This window comes from Notolepis coatsorum (assembly GCF_963971535.1).
Source record: "Notolepis coatsorum genome assembly, chromosome: 5".
Taxonomy (NCBI): domain Eukaryota; kingdom Metazoa; phylum Chordata; class Actinopteri; order Aulopiformes; family Paralepididae; genus Notolepis; species Notolepis coatsorum.
The window spans coordinates 138,714,960-138,735,480 of NC_140169.1; the positions used below are offsets into that span (position 1 = coordinate 138,714,960).

Consider the following 20,521-nt stretch of genomic DNA (forward strand, 5'->3'; position numbering starts at 1 on the left):
CTGGTGGTCATGCATTTGAATACAATACCCCACCGCTTCTCGGTTCCTCTTCCTTTCTTTATGTGCAGCGGGCCAAAGCAGTCCATACCCGTTGAGTGGAATGGCTTGTCACCGATTCGGAGGCGACATGGAGGAAAGTCAGCCATCCTTGGTATGCTGGGCTGCGCGCGCCACTTGCGGCAGTCTAGACATGTTCGCTGGAAGCGTCGTACCGCCTCTCTTCCTTGTAGGATCCAGTAACGACGTCTGATTTCCGCGAAGACTCTTTCTGCTCCTGCGTGATGTACATCCTCATCGTATTTCTTTATAATCAGCTCTGTGACCTTGTGTCGGCTGTTCAATACGATCAGGTATTTAATGTCATCCGGTAGATTGGGGGCTCTGCGTAGGCGACCACCCACTCTGATGAGGGTATGAGCGTCGCTCTCGGGGGCCAGATGAATTAATCTGCTGTCGGATGGGACGGGCTTTCCTCCCTGTAGACAGGCCAATTCATCGGGGAACGAGTCTCTCTGGGCTCGCTGCAGTAGAAGCAATTCTGCTTCCTCGTAGTTAGCTGCTGACATATCAGCGGGGGACTTGCACTCCGGGTGGTACCGCAGGAATGTTCTTTGTTGTGCACTCTCTATGGACGTGCAATCGTCTATGTTAGGGTCGGTGGAGGCTACGGTGCTCAATCCACAGAACACAGACTTCTTATTTTCCACCTCCTCTGGACTTGCTTCCCTCGGGATAGGCCTGGGCCACTGTCCTTCCGGGAGTCTTAGGAATGCGGGGCCGTCACTGTAGACATTGCGACGGGTGAGGTCATCCAGGGGCATCCCCCGGGTGATGACGTCAGCTGGGTTCTGTTTTGTATCAACGTAGCGCCACTCTGTTTCTCCGGTTAACTCTTCGGTTAAGTCTTGAATCTCGGTGACTCTGACTCCCACGAAGACTTTGTACTTGCATGAGTCCGATTTGATCCAGGCGAGTACTGTCGTGGAATCTGACCACAGGATTGTTCTAGACACCGGTATGGTGAGCTCACGTTGGATGAGCGTGGCTAGGTGCGCTCCGGCTAGGGCTGCGCAGAGCTCTAGGCGTGGGATAGATTGTTGCTTGCGTGGGGCTATTCTCGAGCGGTTGAGGACAAATGCTGTGTAGATCTCTCCCCCCTTTTCTTGGGCCCGCAAGTAGGCTACTGATCCGTATGCGACCTCTGAGGCGTCACTGAAGACGTGTAAGTCCATTTTACATGTCTCTGGCCTCACCGTGGGTGGGAAGTAGCTTCGGCGCATATTAACGCTTGGGAGTGAGTGGAGCTCCATCTCCCACTCTCTCCAGGTGGATGCAAGGTGTGCGGGAATGGGGTCGTCCCCGCCCTGGTCCTTGTCCCACAATGCTCGTACAATCATTTTTGCCCTGGTGGTGTACGGTAGAATACATCCTAGCGGGTCATATTGTCGGGCGAGTGTTGTGTACACACTCCGTCTGGTGGTCGGCGCCGCCGCCGGCCTTCCCTGCTCCGTAGTCAGGGGCTTGTGTCTGTAGTGAAGCGAATCTGTTTTGAATCGCCACACCAATCCCAGGGTCATCTCCTGGGCTTCTCCCGGGATTGTAGCCATCCAGGTCTCGCTGCTGGCTGCCTTGTCCTCGGAGGAGAGGCTGCGCAGTACTTGCGGATCGCTGCTGGCCCACTGCCTGAGATCAAAGCCGCCTTTGATCAATGAGGCGCGGAGTTTAATCAGGAGAGCCTCGGCTTCTTCCTGGGTTGAAAGGCTTTGTAGACAGTTGTCTACGTAGAAGCTGTTCTTTACGCTGTGTCGGACCTCTTCGTCCGCTGCTGGGTCCTCTGCTACATGTTTCTGTAGTGCAAATGTAGCACAGCAGGGGCTGCACGTCGTTCCGAAGGGGAGGACTTCCCATTGGTAGATGGTTGGGTGCTCATCTCCTGGCTTCTCTCTCCATAGGAACCGTAACAGGGGCTTGTCCTCCTCTACTAATCTCACCTGCAGGAACATTCCTTTAATGTCCCCGCTGATGGCCACCTTTTCCTGGCGGAAGCGGAGTAGAACGCCGAGTAGGGAGGGGCCGAGTGTGGGACCGGGCAGTAACTCTTTATTCAGATTTTGGGATCCGATCTGGTAGCTGCAGTTAAATACTATGCGGTCTTTACCGTTGTGATGGACCTTGTGGTGAGGCACGTACCACGATTCAGTGGTCTGGTCAGCCTCTTTAATGTCCATCTTTGTGACGTGTCCCGCTGTGATGAGCTTCTCAATCTCAGCGCGGTATACACTCTCTTGGGCGGGGTTCTTGGCTAAGCGCCGCTCCGTGTTCAGCAGGTACCGTTCTGTGGCGTCTGTCTTGGCGTGGAAAGTAGGCATTCCTTCTCGCCGCAGGAGTGGCGTGGCGTATCTCAACACGCCGTTGACCGGGACTCTCTTGGTCCCTGTCTCGAGGAGGTGAATGGCGTAAATGTCATCTTTAGAGCGAATGTCTTTCTTTCCGTTCTTAAAGGGCATTTGTTCCAAGGTCCATAGCCGCTCTACGTGTTGCAGGAGTGCGGTTTCTCCCTCTGGACTCGGGAGTGGAGACATCTAGTGGCTGTACTTCGGTTGAGAGATTTGGCGAGCGGGCCTTGGAGAGTCCATCCCAAACGGGTCTCGACTGCTGCAGGACAGCCTCGGGGTCCGGTATGAACCCGGTCTATCGGGACAATGAGGTCTGCATGGTCGGAGCCTATCAACAGGGTCGGCATAGCATTGTCTATGAGCGGGATCGGTAACTTGCGCAGATGTGCATATTTCTCCATCAGCTTGGCGACGGGGTATGTGTACCAAGACAGCCCTATTTCTTGGCTGGTGAAAGCGTCTGTAATCTGGTACCGTCGCTCAGGCTGGCCGCTTGCTGCGATAGAGAATGAGACATTCTCGCCCTTTATCGTCTTCAAATCTCGTCTTATTGTCCGAATTGTCATTTGGGTTTCGCTTCCCCGCAGCCCTAGCTGGGCCGCAGCGGAGGCGAGCAGAAGGGTCTTCTCGGACCCGTCATCGAGGACGGCGTAAGTGTCCAGGACTTTATTCTGGTAGCTTAGTGTCACACTCACTACTTTTAGGAGTACTCGGGCTCCACTGCTGCTGGCGGGATCGATGTACATGACGCTCGCTTTGCTGCTGGATGGTGCGGGTGAAGGGCGCCGTCTGTTACTGTCGTGAAGTATGTCCAGATGGGCTCCATCGCACTTGGTGCACCTTTTCTTTAAGCGGCATTCGGCTGCCATGTGTGAGCGCGCACAGCGAAAACAGCGCTTGTTGGACTTTATCCATTGACTTGCTTCCTCCGCGTTCAGCTTGGGGAAGGAGTCACATTGCGCTAGCCAGTGTCCTTTCTCACAGTAGGGGCACACTATCTTCCACTTCTCCGTTCTGGAGGGGGTACTGTGGCTCCTGCTGCTCGGTACTGACTCCGATTGGTGCATCACAGTCACCGATCTTCTTCCATCATTTAGTCGTCTGGTTCCTTCTCTGGAGCCAGGGGTGCTCCGTCCGAATGTATCTAGCCGTAGGCTGCTGACTTCTCTCGCCAGGAAGTCTGCTAGATCGAGGAGGTTCGGTTCGGGGCCATTCGGGTCTCGGTGGTCTCTCTGTCGCCTAAAACGCTCCTGTCGAGCGGGCGGCAGCTTCTCCAAGATCCTTTCCACATTTGAGTTGGCGTAAAGTTCATGCCTCCCCTTCTCTCTCTGCGCTCCCAACATCCCTACCAGGGACTGCACTCTGATGGACAGGTCGTCCAGTGCTCGATTGTCTATTGCTGGGGGTAAGCGGTCGATGTGTCGGATCTCCTGGATCACGTAATCCCATATGCGCCCATACCTCTGGTCCAATGCTACCAGCGCTGCTGTGTATGGGGTGGTGGAAGTCGCGTAGGCGAGCGCTATATTATGTGCGCGGGGTACCTTTAAGTGCTTCAGTAGGATGGCGTATTTGTGGCGTTCATCCAATACATCCACCAACATGGTCTCCAGACACATGCGGAGTTCTGTATACTGGGCCCGGTTCTCTTGGGTGAAGTCGGGTACCATAGGCGTGCCAATGTATGACGCTGACTGTGGATACATCGGCGAGCGTTGGGGGAGAGGCCTCCTAGGCGAGTCTCCTCCCGCTCCTTGGTATGGGCTGGTACCGGCAGTGTACCATGGCCCGCTTGTCCAGGTGCTGTTCCTCGGTGCGGGTCGTGCGTCGTGCTCACCCGTGTATAGAGTCGGGGGTCTGTAGCGCAGCTCCGTGGGAGTATAGCCTGGGCTGTACCGGACCTCCTGGTCCGGTAGAGTACTGTGCTGTCGTCGGGCGTGGTTCTCCTCCTCTTCCTCTTCGTCTTCAGTTAGGTCATCCAGTGCTTGTAGTCTCTGGTTTAGCCTCTCCACAGGATATGCTGCTCCTTCCCGGTTGCTAGGTCTCGCTTGGACCGGTGGGGGGAGGTGGTCTGTGGGGGGTATAGACCTCGTCTGTTGGTCAAGTTCAGGGTTGTTTACTCGGCTAGGGGATGCCGCCCTGGAGGTGTGTCTAGACGAGTTCCTGGAGCCTCTGGCGGAGGGAGAGGGTGTTGTCCGTCTGATCAGCTGTTCTATTAGTTGCGCTTGCTGTCTGTCGCGCTCTGCGTCCCGTAGAGCACCAGCAGCTGCTCGCTGGCTGTCTGCTCGGTCTCGGGCCACATTCTCTTCCCTCTGAATGCGTCTTATTTCTAGACGTATATGCTCTTCTTCGCTCCGCTGCTGGATCTGCAGTCGGTCGCGTTCAGCAGCGGCGTTCAGGCTGATGAGGAAGGCCTGCTGTAGGGTCCTCTCTGCCTCGCTGGGAGAAGGCGGTTGTATAGGGGAGCCTTCCCTCGGGGTACTCCTTGCGGAGCCTTGGAGCTCTATCTCCACGGTGCTCTCCCCGTCTTCTTCCGTGCCGAGTTCTGTCTCGGTAGCGTTGTATTCCTCCCGGGACTCATCGGGGACTACTTCTTCAGTACTGGCGGGGTGTGAAGTCATGTCTGGTTCCCACTGGTCCCCACCGTGAACTTGGTCAGTTACATTAGAACCCGTAGGGGCCTCTATGGTCGGGGTAGTCTGGGCGTTGGGGTTAGACATACTTTTACTTTCTAGTTTTACCGCGTTTACTGTTAGTAGAAGACTAGGTTGTTGACTGACAGCGTAAGCCTCTAAGTACTGAGGGAGCCGTCGTTCGCGCTGCGGGCGTTGGTTAGGAGGATCGTTTCGTGGAGTGTTCATCATAGGCCATTTCAATATTAATAACACTATATTAATATTACACTAATTACCCATCCGGCTCGAAGGACCAATTGTAACTGAGGGGTACAATTCCCTGACTGTATTACTAGATATGATACTTACTACCACTACCTTTGTACTTAATATTCGGCCACCCAGTACTCGGCATAAATATATTATGATGAACACTGTCACGTAGATGAAACGGATCCAACACAAATGTACGAATTAGAAATAGGTCTTTATTTCTACACAGCGAGGGTGTGTAGAGCAAGCACTTAATCAAATCAATCACATTTATGAATGGGAATTAGTATGCACTTTTATGGCAAGAGTATTCGTCGGTATATCAATCGAGAATGTCCAATCTCTGAAGGCGCAGGTGGTACATATACGACCTGGAATAGTTTAAGGAATAACAGCAATGATACTTGAATGATTATAGACTGGATACACTAGGGGGGGTTAATCCGGTCGCTTGTAAGCCGACAGGAGTAGGAAGGGGGGGGGGGTAGAATCCGGCTGCCTCATCCGGCCAAGGGTATCCCAGGTGAACCCACTGTAGTGCCGTTCAATGCGCCGGCGATCCTTGGACCACAGATGAAAGCAGGTGGACTCTTTGTGGGCCGGCGTCCTCCGGTCCACGGAGGAGAGACGTGAAGCGACCTCGTCTTGCAGAGCGTCTCCTCACCTTGCGTCCTCTCCAGGGGGGGGTGTTCCAACACACGGCAGTGTCGGGGGTCTTTATCCATGGAATAATCAACGTATACAAAGCATAATCCGTGCCGGGGAAGGCGGGCTGTCGTCGGTAGAATAATCCGGTATACAGGTCCACTCGCTCGTCGGCTCTGGGGCTCCTCGGGTGCAGCTTCACGTGGGGTCAACCACCCTGGATAAGCAGCCAGTTCTCTGCCCGAAACGATGGGGTACTGACTACGGTAGTATTCTCACCGCACGAAGCACTATATATTAACAGACTATTATTAGCTTAATAGACTACGTCCAACTCGACGATATAGTGCCAAATATGACTATTCAAGTATTAATATACACGATGTCTCAATACCGATGGTAAGCCGAACTTGGCCTTACTCCCACACGTGGCGTCGCGGGGAGGCTTTACGTCTGTGACTCTATTGGAGGGTAAGAAACTGGACTGAAAAGGGAAGTCCTACTTTAGTAGCGCAGTATATATACGCACTATGAACAAATAGTCCCATTAGTGGTGCGGTAGCCAGATTCCTACGCGGAACTAGGACTTGTTCGTACATGTTGAGCGGTACGTTTGAACTGGGTCTGAGGGGTATGGCAGCCTGGCACCAAGGTCTCGACCAATAGTAGAATGGAGACTATTATGGGATGTTCAGTAGGCTAGAATGGATATTCAATGCATATTGTACAAGGAATATACAAGGGATATCAGGGAATATTAGAGAATATACAAATACAATTAAATATATATATATAAATAAATATATATATTCGGTTTAATCTGGCCCTTCACAACAATACTAATACAGTATGTCTCTACTATGCACTCAACACTGCAGCACCCCAGTTTCAACAGTTTGATGAACATTGTTACTCAGCCGAGTTGTACCCTTCCTGCTGACTTGTTGTACAGAACTTGTAAGTCGCTTTGGATAAAAGCTAAATGACTAAATGTAAATGTAAACAGGACTTTGCTACTCAGCGTCATAATCAGTGATCTGTCAAAACTTTAAATACTTAGGAATATTCCTAGATAGTAAATTAAGTTTCTCTGTGAATGTTGATTATGTTTTTAAGAAATGTATGCAATGTCTTAATCTGCTTAGACAGCTTTGAAGTAACAGACTTCATAAGTAGTTTATTAGTCTCTCATTGAAAGTGTGGTGTCCTTTAATATAACTGTATGGTTTGGGAATCTTAACCGTAAATAGTGCAGCAAACTGGCGAGGGTGGTCATTCAATGTAGCAATTGAAAGACCACAGAGCCAGTTGGCGCTCTCTGGGAACAGAGGAGAGCTCTGTGAACCAGATGAACCCTCACATTCACTGTTCTCCAAGTGTGTGACACTAACATCTGGCAGGCGCTACAAGATGCCTTTGGCAACAAAGAACACAATAAGTCATTAATTCCACATGCAGTTAGCCTTCACTTTTAACTGCTAACCTTTAAAACTAAATTTATTTTTGCCTACTGTGTGTTGTGTGGATGTGAATGCAGTGCTGTGTGGATGTGAATGCAGTGTTGTATTTTATTCTAAATATCCATCATGTAATAATAATAATAATAATAATAATAATAATGGCTTGGATTTATATAGCGCTCTTCATGACACCCAGTAGTATAGTTAAATTTATGTTTGATTTGGGACCACAAACGAGTTTCCCGTTTATTTTATAAACAGTGCATCTAGTTTTGTGGATGGATAGAGGCTTTTATTTTGTAGTATATACACACAAATGCATGGTCATGCCGTGGGTGTGTTGGTGAATCCTATCGTCCTAAATTACCAGTATCAGCCACTCACGTGAAAACTGTCAATTTCCTGAGCCGTGTCGTCATCCAAATGTGATTGTCCGATACTTGAGTGGACGTATGTAAAGTATCTAGCATTACAATAAATTCTACAACAGTGCTTTTTTTATATAAATCATAGCAGGGTAAGCAGATAACTTTATGGTTGTTCCCGTTAGGTCACCCATCTTAGGTGACAGTCCAGAGCCACTGGAATGGCTCTAAAATGGAAACATTTTACATTGACATTGAAATGGTCGCCGTGAGAAGGGTCTGTTATAAACCATAAATTGTACTTATTTGTCTGAGTGGGATAACATGGCAGTAAATTCACATTAAGGCATTTGTCGGGGGCGGCTAAGTGGCGCAGTGGGCAAGGCGCTCACCACAAACGCAGGAGATGCTGGGTTCGAGCCCAGCTCTCGGCGTTGCTTCCGGCTTGGCTGGTCGTTCATACTAATACAATTGGCAGTATTAGGGGGTGGGAAAGCCGGTGGGTGGGGATCGGACGTTGTGGACAGCGACTCCTACAGGTCGGTTGGTGCGCCTGTACAGCAGAATCAGGAAGCGACGGGGGCAGCGTGAGCCTCCCACGCGTTACTCCTCGCCACTGAGAGATCACGCTGTGCAGGTGAGAAGATGCGACGGCTGCCTCCTCGAGTACCGGAGGGGACACGTGATGCAAGGCTTCGTCCACATTGCAGCCGACCAGTGGGAGGCATGGTCTAACAACGTTCAAGACAGGGGAGGGTAGAATGGGATAATACGAAATTGGGATGGGAGAAAAAGTAGAAAAAAAAAACATTAAGGCATTTGTCTCGACTGATGACATCACCTTGTGGATATGCCACACCATGGAATTCTTTCCTACCACAATTGGGTTGTTGAGTCGAAGTTCGACTAAAGTTACCAGGCCAAGCTTCCTGCGTTGGTTGAGGCTCTCGTGTTTTCAACATGCCCCAGTGCTGCGTCCCTTGTTTTAACAGATCAGAACATTTTAAAAATTGTTTGGGGGGGGGGGGGTATGTGCTCCTAGTAACTACCGGTTTGAAGTGGCATGTTTGACCAGACGTGAAGCCTGTATTCCTCCCCATGCCGCTTTGACACCCGAATTTCCCCATGGGGATTAATAAAGGATCTCATCTGAAGACTCATAAAAAAAAAAAAAAAAAAAAAAGCATATTTAAATTCTCTTCTCTTATATTAAAGTATATTTATATATTTAGTTTTTAAGAATTGTAAAGGATAGGCAAAAAAATAAGCATGTGCTTCAGCCTATTCCTTTTTTCGGTCATTGAGTTTGGATTTTGTGTGAGCTTACTTTGAATATGTACATTTGTGATTTTTTCTTTTCCTTTTGAAAGTCCACACGTTTGATTTATCTGTAAACCAAGACCAAAAATAAACCCATTCATAAAAATAAAAGACTTAATCATATTGATCACATCAGTAGGATTTGATCATAGTATCCAGCACCACCTTCCTTAGTCACAAAACCCTTCAGAGAAACAGAGTATTTCATTTTACCTTTATTTTAGGTAAGTCTCATTTGAGATTCAAAATCTTTTCCAGGGGAGACCTGGCCAAGCATGGCAGCAGTGGTTACACACAGAACACATACAACAAGACAATACAGTAGAAATACAAACTGGTAAAATATACAGCTTACAATAAAAATGTAGATCAAATCGTAAGTCAAGTCACAGTCAAGATCAGAAACAGACATCTTGCCAATGATGAGCTGATCTTAAAAAAATAAAGGAACAGTGTTCAAGTTGACTGAAGACTGTTCCAGGATAAGGTGCTGAATTATCAAATGGCTTTTCAAGACGGTTCCGATTCTGGGGACTTTTAAGAATGCAGGACTGCAATCTTAATCTATAGGCATTGGTGGATATTTGGAGGGTGGTCAAGGAGGGCAGTTTACGATGGCTTTGTAAATAAAGATGTACCAGTTAATCTTCCGGTGGCTAATGAGTTCCAGTGTCGTTTCTGGTGCAGGAAAACCTTAGTGATGAATTAAGAGTTCAGAGAGTGTGCAGACTGGAGCGTGCAGACCGTATAAATAATGTCACAGTAAACTAGAACTGGTAAAAGAGACTACGGTAGTCTTTGCGTAATGAGGGAAGCAATGCTCGTTTCGAAAAAAAGAAACCAAGCTTAACTTTCAGGTTTGTCATGTTTGCAGATCGTGCTCTTTGAAGGTCGGTATGCCATCGTTTCATGGTTTGATTAAATTCCTCCACATTCGAATGCAATTCCAATTCTTTTCATGCCAGTCAACTAAATCTGTCCAAATGAGGGGGATGAAATATTTGTGCAAATGACAATCGACATGACAATGAAAATCTTTTATTTTTGCATTTATAGTTGCTGGCTTTGAAAATGAATTTTACGTTAAAACGGCTAGAGTTCACTCCTCTCCCTCTTCGTCATCGTCCTCCGTTGAGTCCAGTCCCACCTCTTCGTAATCCTTCTCCAGCGCCGCCAGGTCCTCGCGGGCCTCGGAGAACTCGCCCTCCTCCATGCCCTCTCCGACGTACCAGTGCACGAAGGCCCGCTTGGCGTACATCAGGTCAAACTTGTGGTCCAGACGGGCCCAGGCCTCTGCGATGGCGGTGGTGTTGCTCAACATACACACGGCCCTCTGGACCTTGGCCAGGTCTCCCCCGGGCACCACGGTGGGAGGCTGGTAGTTGATTCCCACCTGTAGGACACACAATAAAAAAAAAACAGTCTGAGAATCTCATGGGGTACATAACACCATAGACCCTGGTATGGGTCAACCCAAAATGGGTCGCAGGCCTTAGTTTGGTGGGTGCCCCTCTGTATTTTACTATGACAACTATTCAAGAAACTTGAACAGCAACACTGATTCATTTCAATGAGCCAGGGTCACAAAAAATAAATAACTTTAGCAGGGCGGACACATGATTCCTAAAAATGGCACACAATAAAAAAAAAAACAGTCTGAGAATCTCATGGGGTACATAACACCATAGACCCTGGTATGGGTCAACCCAAAATGGGTCGCAGGCCTTAGTTTGGTGGGTGCCCCTCTGTATTTTACTATGACAACTATTCAAGAAACTTGAACAGCAACACTGATTCATTTCAATGAGCCTGGGTCACAAAAAATAAATAACTTTAGCAGGGCGGACACATGATTCCTAAAAATGGTGCATTTTCCTAACTCACTAGCTTAATGGGAATTTTGTTCATCTATTCAATTTGTGCGTACCGGCTCCTTATTGTTCATTCTCTGGTGCCTCAATCAACACAAGGATGGCCCATTTGTTTAACCAAGAGTTTTTACAAGTAGGGATATACCTTGAAACCAGTAGGGCACCAGTCCACAAACTGGATAGTACGCTTGGTCTTGATGGTGGCGATGGCGGCGTTGACGTCCTTGGGCACCACGTCTCCTCGGTACAGCATGCAGCAGGCCATGTACTTCCCGTGCCGAGGGTCGCACTTCACCATCTGGTTGGCAGGCTCGAAGCAGGCGTTGGTGATGTCCGCCACCGTGAGCTGCTCGTGATAGGCCTTCTCGGCGGAGATGACCGGGGCGTAGGTGACCAGGGGGAAGTGGATGCGGGGGTAAGGCACCAGGTTGGTCTGGAACTCGGTGAGGTCCACGTTGAGGGCGCCGTCGAAACGCAGCGACGCGGTGATGGAGGAGACGATCTGGCCGACCAGGCGGTTGAGGTTCGTGTAGCTGGGTCGCTCAATGTCCAGGTTGCGGCGACAGATGTCGTAAATGGCCTCATTGTCCACCATGAAGGCGCAGTCCGAGTGCTCCAGCGTGGTGTGGGTGGTCAGGATCGAGTTGTAGGGCTCCACTACCGCCGTGGACACCTGCACAGAGACACGGGAGAGAACAGCAATGTTAGGCTTAAACCAGAGTCAAAATTGTAAACGGGTATGATGTACAGTATATGTATACATTACACACCTGAGGGGCAGGATAAATGGCAAATTCTAGTTTAGATTTTTTGCCGTAGTCAACAGACAGCCGTTCCATGAGCAGAGACGCGAAGCCAGAGCCGGTACCGCCGCCGAAACTGTGGAAGATGAGGAAACCCTGGAGTCCGGTGCACTGGTCCGACTGGTGGGAGAGAGAAGAGGATCCGTGAGAGTCACGCAACGCTGTAGCTTGTACGTCACACTAGGAGCTGTGGAATTAACATCTACTGACCAGCTTGCGGATTCTGTCCATCACCAGATCCACGATCTCCTTCCCGACCGTGTAGTGGCCGCGGGCGTAGTTGTTGGCAGCATCCTCCTTGCCGGTGATCAGCTGCTCTGGGTGAAACAGTTGCCGGTAGGTCCCCGTGCGAACCTCATCTGTAAACAAACAAGGGGGGATATTTCTTTAGTGTATCCACAACGGTCACTTGTGGATAATGCAGTTTGAATAACTGTAAAAGTTTATGAGTTGAGGCAGCAACGTTTATTAAAAAATAAAAAAGCGCTGTATGTGGTATTTTTTTGTCTGTTAAAATAAGTGGTCTACACCATGGTAAAATAGCTACAGTCCCGACAGCCATCACTGATGCAGAGTGTTCCGCAGGAAACGGAAAATATATTATATATCTCGTTTCCACTTTATCCAATAAGGAGAGAACAGCACACTGCAAAAATAAGAAATAAATTAAGCAAATGGGTCCTTGAAACAAGTAAAATAACCGACCAGTGCAGTAAGCAAATCTGACTTGGCAGGATTTCTTAAGTAAAAATAACTACAGTTTGCTCTCCTGATTGGATAAAGTGGGAAGGGATACCAGGAAATGTATTTTGTGTTTACTGCAGAAAAAAAAAAAAAAAAAAAAAAAAAAAAAAATCTAACCCCGACTAACCTTAATGTCATGCACTTGTCCTAATAAACTAACCTACACTGTAACACGCAACACTTTGATGAACATTGTTACTCAGCTGATAGAGTTATACCCTTCTTGCTGTCTTGTCGCACAGAACTTGTAAGTCGCTTTGGATAAAAGCGTCAGCTAAATGACTAAATGTAAATGTAAATGTAAATGGAGGGACTGGGAGACCCATGTTACTGAGCAAACACTCATCAGTGATGGCTGTCGGAATGTAGAGTTATTTAACACTTATTTTAACAAAATAAATACCACTTACAGCACCTTTTAATAAAGCTCAACCTTGTGGTCAAAACGGATCAAGCTTCTTTAAAGAAAGGCTCTTGTTGCAGTGAGACGTTACTGCTGCAGCGCCTCAATGACATCTGGCCTGATGTGGTTTAGAGTGAGTTTCCAATCCGAGGCCTTATTTGGAGCAGCAGCAGTTCACCTACATTCATTTTTCACTTCACGACTCCCGTTGGTCATAGAGCCAGAGTTTCATCGCAATTTTAAAAACAGTGTAGTTATCAAAATGTACAAACAAATTGCAGTCACCCACAAAAATTATCCATAGTATTCTTGTGACGCATTTCCATACAACATAGCCAAAGAATTTCCATACAACATGGGCAAAATGCCATGATTTGTCGTTTAATGTTTGATCACTAGGGCCGTCTTAAATACTTTGAATGAAATACTTTTTTATAAATTCTCCCACCTGCAAAATCTTGCGCCTCCAATGCAATGAACGGCATACGCCTCATTAACTCCGCCTCCCTTTGTTAACTACAAGCACGTGGTGATTCCTCATTAACTCCTCCTCTGTGTTGAATACAACAGGGACATGTGCAGCAGACATGTAGAAGTCCTCAGGCGTGTAGTTACACTTTAAAATATGCAAAGCCAACACCCAAAAAGCCAAGCGCCAGATATGCCACAAGAAATTGGCATATCACAACTCTACGAGTTTGTCAAATCACTTGAAAAACGTAAGGATCGTTGTACACAACGCCACACAACACATTAACCACCGGGGATTAGACGGGCCCCGTTCTAGCACTGCCACGCTTTAAAAGATAGGACTGTGAGTCACCTTGTTTGTTTGTAGAGCTATAATAACTATATTCTATTCTATTCTATTATAGCTATGGATACAATACTATGGCCCATTTGACATCACCCATCTATCGTTCAATATGTGAAAAAGAATACATTTTTCCATCCATATGTTCCTGTTATACCATGGTGAATATAAGTATCGTTATAGCGTGGTCTGGGGGAATTCCCGAAAGGCTGAGTAATAGGCCTATACGTCAATTCTACTATAAATGTTGCCGTTTCTTGCCTGTACACACTATTCCAAAAAAAATTAAAATCTTTCGTTTTTTGATGCTTTGATCGTCACCAACGGCATACGTTGTAGAGTAACGTTACACACATATGTTGCGAGACATGGTTGGATCAACGCAGGATTGTTATCATAGTAGCCCTTACCTTCACTAGGATGTACCCCAAAAAGAAGATTGCAATTATCTGCTCGACGAGAGTCCCAGTATTGGTGTTGATCGTGTCGCCAACATAATCCACGACACATCATGCATCGGGAGCATTTGACGCGTCTCATCAGATAGTTATAACCACTCCATTCACCCGACAAAGAAAAGTGAGCCCAGTGACATTTGACCGTTGCACAGGCCAAGATACAAGGTTTCAAAGGATACTCAATACCGCCGTCTAGATGGATGCGGCCGGTATTGCACTTTGGCGATCTCAGACTCATTCCCTATGGTAACACCAAGGTCCCTGGATGAATACAAATATAAAAAAAGGGAAAACGATCTAATAGCGTGTATATATACGTGGTTGGCGTTCAAAGGATGGTGCCCAATAACGTATATAAACGTTGTTGGCTGGGAATGAGTTAATAAGGCTAAGCCTATGCTATGGCTAAAGTTGTGTTACCAAGTTGGCTAATTGCAATCATCCGCTTTTGTAGGTACATTGTGTGAAAACAGATGCTTCCGTCAGCCGACACCTCACAAACAACCATTGGTGACACGCTGATTAAGAAGCTTACAGAAAGCGAGCCATAAGTAAGGCTTTAGTTTCATTCATTACGGAAGACACGAGACAAAATAGATACATTTATTTTTATATATTGTGGAAGCTTAGAATTAAAATCGAATCTTGGGCCCAGAAGCTTTGACGGCCAAAAAAAGCTTCAAAGCTATTGGATCACCCATTGGCGCAAGGTACTATGAATAGACTAGTATGGGTCGTCTGGTAATTTGAAGGTTCGCAGTTTGATTCCGGCTCCTCTCTGCAGCGTGTCGAAGTGTCCCGTGAGCAAGACGCGTAGCGCCCAAACTGCTCCCAATGAGGTTGTCGCCTTGTACGGTTTCCTCTGCCATCGGTGTGTGAGTGAACGGGTGAATGTGAGGCATAAGATGTAAAGCACTTTGGATAAAAGTCCCATTTACACCCAGAACCAAAATGTTCTACCATTTAACAGGCGATCCGAAACGTGTTGTACGTACCAACAACGGTGGGTTCGAGGTCGACAAACACCGCCCTGGGGACGTGCTTCCCTGCGCCGGTCTCCATGAAGAAGGTGTTGAAGGAGTTGTCGCTGCCGGCAGTGGATTTGTCGCTGGGCTTCTGTCCGTCGGGCTGGATGCCATCCTCCAGGCAGTACAGCTCCCAGCAGGCGTTCCCGATCTGGACGCCGGCCTGACCCACATGGATAGAGATACACTCACGCTGTAGGAAAAATAACACAGGTTAACATTAGAAAACAGGATTAAAAGAACACAGTATCTGCACTGCCGGTTTCAACAAGTTTATCATCTTATCTCTAGAAAATGCAAATAATGAAAAGTTGATTTACCATACATCATTATAACCCGATTATTTGGCGATGCAAGTCAAGACTTTAATACCACAAATCATCTAATCTCGACAGCCGGGCTGGCCCCCTCCTCAATATGCTAATGAAATTGAACACTTTTAAATTCATTTTAAGGCCTTAAATGGAAAATTATGAATTTAAAACCTGTTTAATACCCCCCAGATACCGATCACATTTAGTGTGAGCTGAATAATTTATGTTAATGTTGAAGGAAAAGTTTGCTCATGCTAGTTAGTGTTGGTTAATGGTTAGGCTATGATCAGTCTACCAGCCCAAATATATATATATATTTTTTTGCATATCTAGATTAGTGGTTGAATCAGGCAGATAATCAGCCTCAGCTGATGCCTGAGCTCAAGAGGGCCATTTACAAAGAATGTCTGCAGACACAGCTGTTTATCAGCTGAGTCACTGTGGCTGCTGTGGCACCATGTTGGCTCCCCCTTGTGTCCGCTCAGCCACTCTGCGGGCAGACGTCAGTGGGTGATGTGGAACAGTGGGAAACGTGCCAATGCTGGATATAATGTTACCTGGGAGAAAACAATTCTTAGCTTTTCAAAGCTCAATATAATTTAATTGGCCACTCTTTAACATATACAATGTTTACCGTCTGTATAATTAGATTCTGGTCCAATTATAGGGGCCATGTGGTAGGCATTAATACCCAAGCTCAGGCCACGGGTCTGTTGAATGACAATGCTGTTGGGGGCCATTATGGTCCATGTAATACATTCATAGCGTTTAGTTCCATAGCATAAATATCTATAGGAATGTTAAACTTTCTTTTGGCAATGGGAGTGGGTTTTTTCATAGAGCGCTTATCCTCATCATTAGAGCACGAGCATCTTGGGTTTCATTATAAATAAATGTGAGAAAATGCAAATAACGGGTTAGTTGGTAATTGTAATGGTTGCTTGCAAGCCTTCAACCAGCTAAGCTACTAGTAAGTTAGCTTAGGGCTCAAAAAAAGCTATTGTATACGTCCCCGACCCCCATTCCCAACGCTACTCCCGACGAGCCGGGGTTTGTAAAACATGTATCGGATGTCATTTTGGATGGTTATTGGACACTAAACGAGTGTAACCGTGAAGCCTTTTGTTGTTGGAGAGTCTGTGGTCTGCGGCTGTTACATAAAGCACATTACATGTGCCTAGTGCCAAGTTTGCCAGCAGTAGTAGAGCAACAAACCGGTCCTCTCAAATGGGCTAGATAGCCCCGATCGATTTCTTTCCCCATTTTATCATCATCAAATTAGAGAACTACTAGATGGCAGCCCCTCTTCACTCGGACGTACCTGACCAGCTTCTTTCCTTCATTCTCTTCCCTTTTAATTATTCATTTATTTTCGTTCTCCCTCTCCTTTAAAAAAGGGTCTGTGTATGTGTAACTGCACTGTTGCTGCAAGTCTTGTTCAATGTACATAATTGAAAATAACGTTTTTGGAGATATAGCCTCGATTCAACAAGCAAGGACTTGCCAACAACGTTTTAGGGAACAAATGTTACAGGCTTCTAGCCAACATGACATTTCTGCACTTGCGTGTCTCCCTCAGTGTGCATCGATTGTGTGCTTGTCAACAAAACGCTTATGGGCTTCTAGCAAATATGTTTCTGCACTTGTTCTACGCATGTTTGATGACAGATAGCAGTGGATTTACAGGACAGAATCTCTGCTCTATGACATTGTTGTCACCTCTAATGGTAATCACTTGGTAGATACTATGAGCAGGATGTGCAATGAGTTGACAAATACATCCTTTATGTGATCACTTAGATCAGCTATTTGGCTCGTAACCAAGCACTCGCCAAAATGTCCATAGTCACCATCGTCTTTTCTAAAGTCCCGTTATTCCCATCCTAGACAGCAAATCGAAACTAAATCCATTACTGGCTAGCGTTAAATATATATTATGTCATGTCTAGAATAATGCAGTTGAATGAGGTCGCACCTGATATACTGTACCCCACTCTACCTTAACCTCTTAAGCCCTATTTTCAGAAAATTCACCTAAAAGTACATATACCCAAGTAAATGGAGAATTACTCCACTTCTACAAGGTCCATTTGCATGTTCTTGGTATCTAGGGACATCCATGGACCTCAGGGGATGGATTTGCCAGAAATATTGTGTCCGTCACTATGCTCGAGTCAATTGTAATGAACCAAAGGAGAATATAAATTTATAATTTTTTCTCCATTTTGACGATGAATAACACCATGCTAACATTGACCAGACGTGAACAATTACCACTGAGCTCATTCAGCTCCTTCTTGAGATCAAGTGTACAAAAAATGTAAGCAAATTAATAAAGGCCAGATGATTAACAGGGTTTTTTGTTGATACAGATAACAGTACTGAATTTTGCCATCGACATGCAATTTGAAATATGAATATAGAATATCAGGCCTATAAATTACCTTATTATGGCCAAGTCATACATCTATGGATCAAATCTCCCCTTTCCAATGGCAGAGTTAAATCTGGATTTAATACCACCAGGTGCCCTTTACAGGGCAGCAAATACTGAATGAAATCTACTGCAACTTCTGCAAGTACAGTTACTTTTGTATAATGTCCATAGCGCCACCATTTTTCACCAGATTGCGAGACCGTTTTTTCCTAGACGTTCACAGAATGGCAATAATAACGTTCAGGTTTGTTCGCCCCGTGAGATGGTCACAAAAATCACATCAATATTCTTTTTTCAGGTCAGCCAGCTGCAGATTTGACAGTGGCTGGTGTAAGCTGCGTAATGTAACTTAGTTTTATGAAATTTTAACATCCACTCCACCGAAAGCCCTAGGTCTCCTCTTTCATAGGACTAAAAACGATTTCATGACTCCTGGCTACATTTGGAAAAAGAAACTCAACATTACTTTATATGGACTGTATCGATCCATTAATGACGTGAAATAAATCTCGGCCTGGTACCATATCTGCTGTATAACATAATCTGCATTATACATCAGCCCCGTATCAGTCAACCACTAGGGACAGGAGAAAAACACTGATGGGGGGGGGGGGGAAGAAAAAGACAACATTTTAAAATGTACATCACCAATCGGTCATAATGATGATAATTGACAATGTATGATAAATCAACGTTTCAATATTTACATGTTCTAGAGACTGCATTAAGATAAAGTCTATCCAAAAAAGTGTCTACTGCGTCATTGACAATGCTCCCTCTAGGTGTGTTTAATGACAGATAGCAGTGGATTCACAGGACAGTCAGAATCTCTGCTCTATGACATTGTTGTCACCTCTATCACTTGGTAGATGCTATGAGCAGGATGTGCAATGACTTGACAAATACATCCTTTAATGTGATCACTTAGATCGGCCATTTGGCTTGTAACCAAGCAGTCTCCTAAATTCCCTTAGTCACCATAGTCTTCTCTAGATGTTGACAGGTTACTTCAGTCCTACATTACAGCAAATCTAATCTAAATATGTTACTGGCGAGCGTCAACTATTTATTATGTTAGAATTATGTAGAATAATGCAGTTGAATGATGTCTCATCATCTGACATAATGTACGCCACTCGCCCTTAAAATACTAGTCACATTCTGACAGTCACATTCATCTACAGCGTTTAACCCAATGTAATTTTCTATTTCATTGTCATTTTTAGAATATGGTATTTAATAACATAACGGCCGACGACTAGGGACAGCTGAAAAACACAGATGGGGGAAGACAACAGCATTTGGAAATTATGCATGTACTAGACATCACCAAATAAGCGGCTATATTAATGTATGGCAAACAAAATTCTCGTTCTTTACATGTTCTTCTAGAGAAGATAAAGGATCTCAACAACAAAACGTTTAGACAAATAGGATTCCAAAGTATAGGAATCCACTCCTGCGTCATTCGCAATGCGACACACAATGACGACGTCAAATACTGAGGGACGGAAGTACAGCAGAGTGGCAGCTAGCTAACAGTTAGCTGATAAGTTAGCTAAACGAATTAGTTTTAAAGTTAACTAATCAACTTGTCTAACGGCAAACACGTACCATTAACGTATTTATAAGCTTTCCCTTTACATAACGGTACCAACTGTGTGGCAAGTTAAGCTAACGTTAACGTTGCATAGCTTCTTTGGCTAACGGTTAGCTATATGGGCGTCAGCTATAGCGCCGGGCCTGTGTGACTGCAGCACACTATAGTTATCGGTAGAGCTAACCTCGTTACCACAGCAACCCATACAGCTAGCGTTAGTGATGTCTGGATACATACATAACCATATATTCACTTGCAATAAACAGTGCGGACAGTTAACATAATTGATCGGAGAAACTAATCAGATTTGCCCGCAGTCTGAACAACGCCTTAGTTGCCGACATAACGTTACGGCTAACTTAGCTAACTTTTCTCATGACGTTACAACTTCGTGTCTAACGTGGTCAGTTCAATTCATTTAAGTTAAGACAACGTTTAATTAACAAGTCATTTATTTGCCCTCTCAAGTCGCTTAACTTACCATGTTCGTAAAGGATGAGTTTAAAAGTTTCTTTCTTTAACCGTAAAAAAAAACAAATGTGCCAGCGTTAGCTGTCTAGGCTTATGAAGACACCCGACAGTCTGCAACGAAGTGACGCTTGGCGCAAACTTGAAGAGTTTTTATACTTCCCATTTATGGACCAACCCCCTTCATAATTCAATTGGCTAGTTTTCATATGTTATACCGTCCTGTCAGTCTTCCCCTTTCTAGGTCATAATTGGACAATAGTTTTCTAAACTTAAAGATCCAGTGTAATAATTATGTTTTTATTCAGTCACAAATAGCTTATTGTGGAATGTATCTTAATGTCATGAGTATAAAGCTTCAGATGTATACTTTGAATGAATGAAAACTTTATTTAACAGATTGCAGAATGGGTACAATACAGTACGGCTCAATACACACAATTGTTAAGGGGATGCAGACCAGAGAAAGACGTTTGTCTTGTTTACATCAGGGTCCCCCATTTTCAATTC

General features: G+C 45.8%; 1 protein-coding gene across 1 annotated transcript; it reads right to left on the bottom strand.

Annotated features, from left to right (window-relative positions):
* Window positions 1-9,274: 9,274 nt before the first annotated feature.
* On the bottom strand, window positions 9,275-20,129 carry LOC311229121 (tubulin alpha chain, testis-specific-like). The gene is made up of 6 exons (XM_084315141.1): window positions 20,025-20,129; window positions 15,163-15,385; window positions 11,959-12,107; window positions 11,716-11,868; window positions 11,091-11,618; window positions 9,275-10,467 (listed from the first exon to the last, which is right to left on the bottom strand). The coding sequence occupies exons 1-6, from the start codon at window positions 20,025-20,027 to the stop codon at window positions 10,174-10,176; spliced, it is 1,350 nt and encodes a 449-aa protein (XP_084171267.1). The 5' UTR covers window positions 20,028-20,129; the 3' UTR covers window positions 9,275-10,173.
* Between the last annotated feature and the right edge of the window lie 392 nt (window positions 20,130-20,521).

Excerpts from the sequence above, each read along its gene's own strand:
- LOC311229121 (XM_084315141.1), bottom strand. Across the intron at positions 12,108-15,162 it reads CCTCGAACCCACCGTTGTTG|ATGAGGTTCGCACGGGGACC; the intron begins GTACGTACAACA and ends GTTTGTTTACAG. Across the intron at positions 11,869-11,958 it reads TGGACAGAATCCGCAAGCTG|TCGGACCAGTGCACCGGACT; the intron begins GTCAGTAGATGT and ends CTCTCCCACCAG.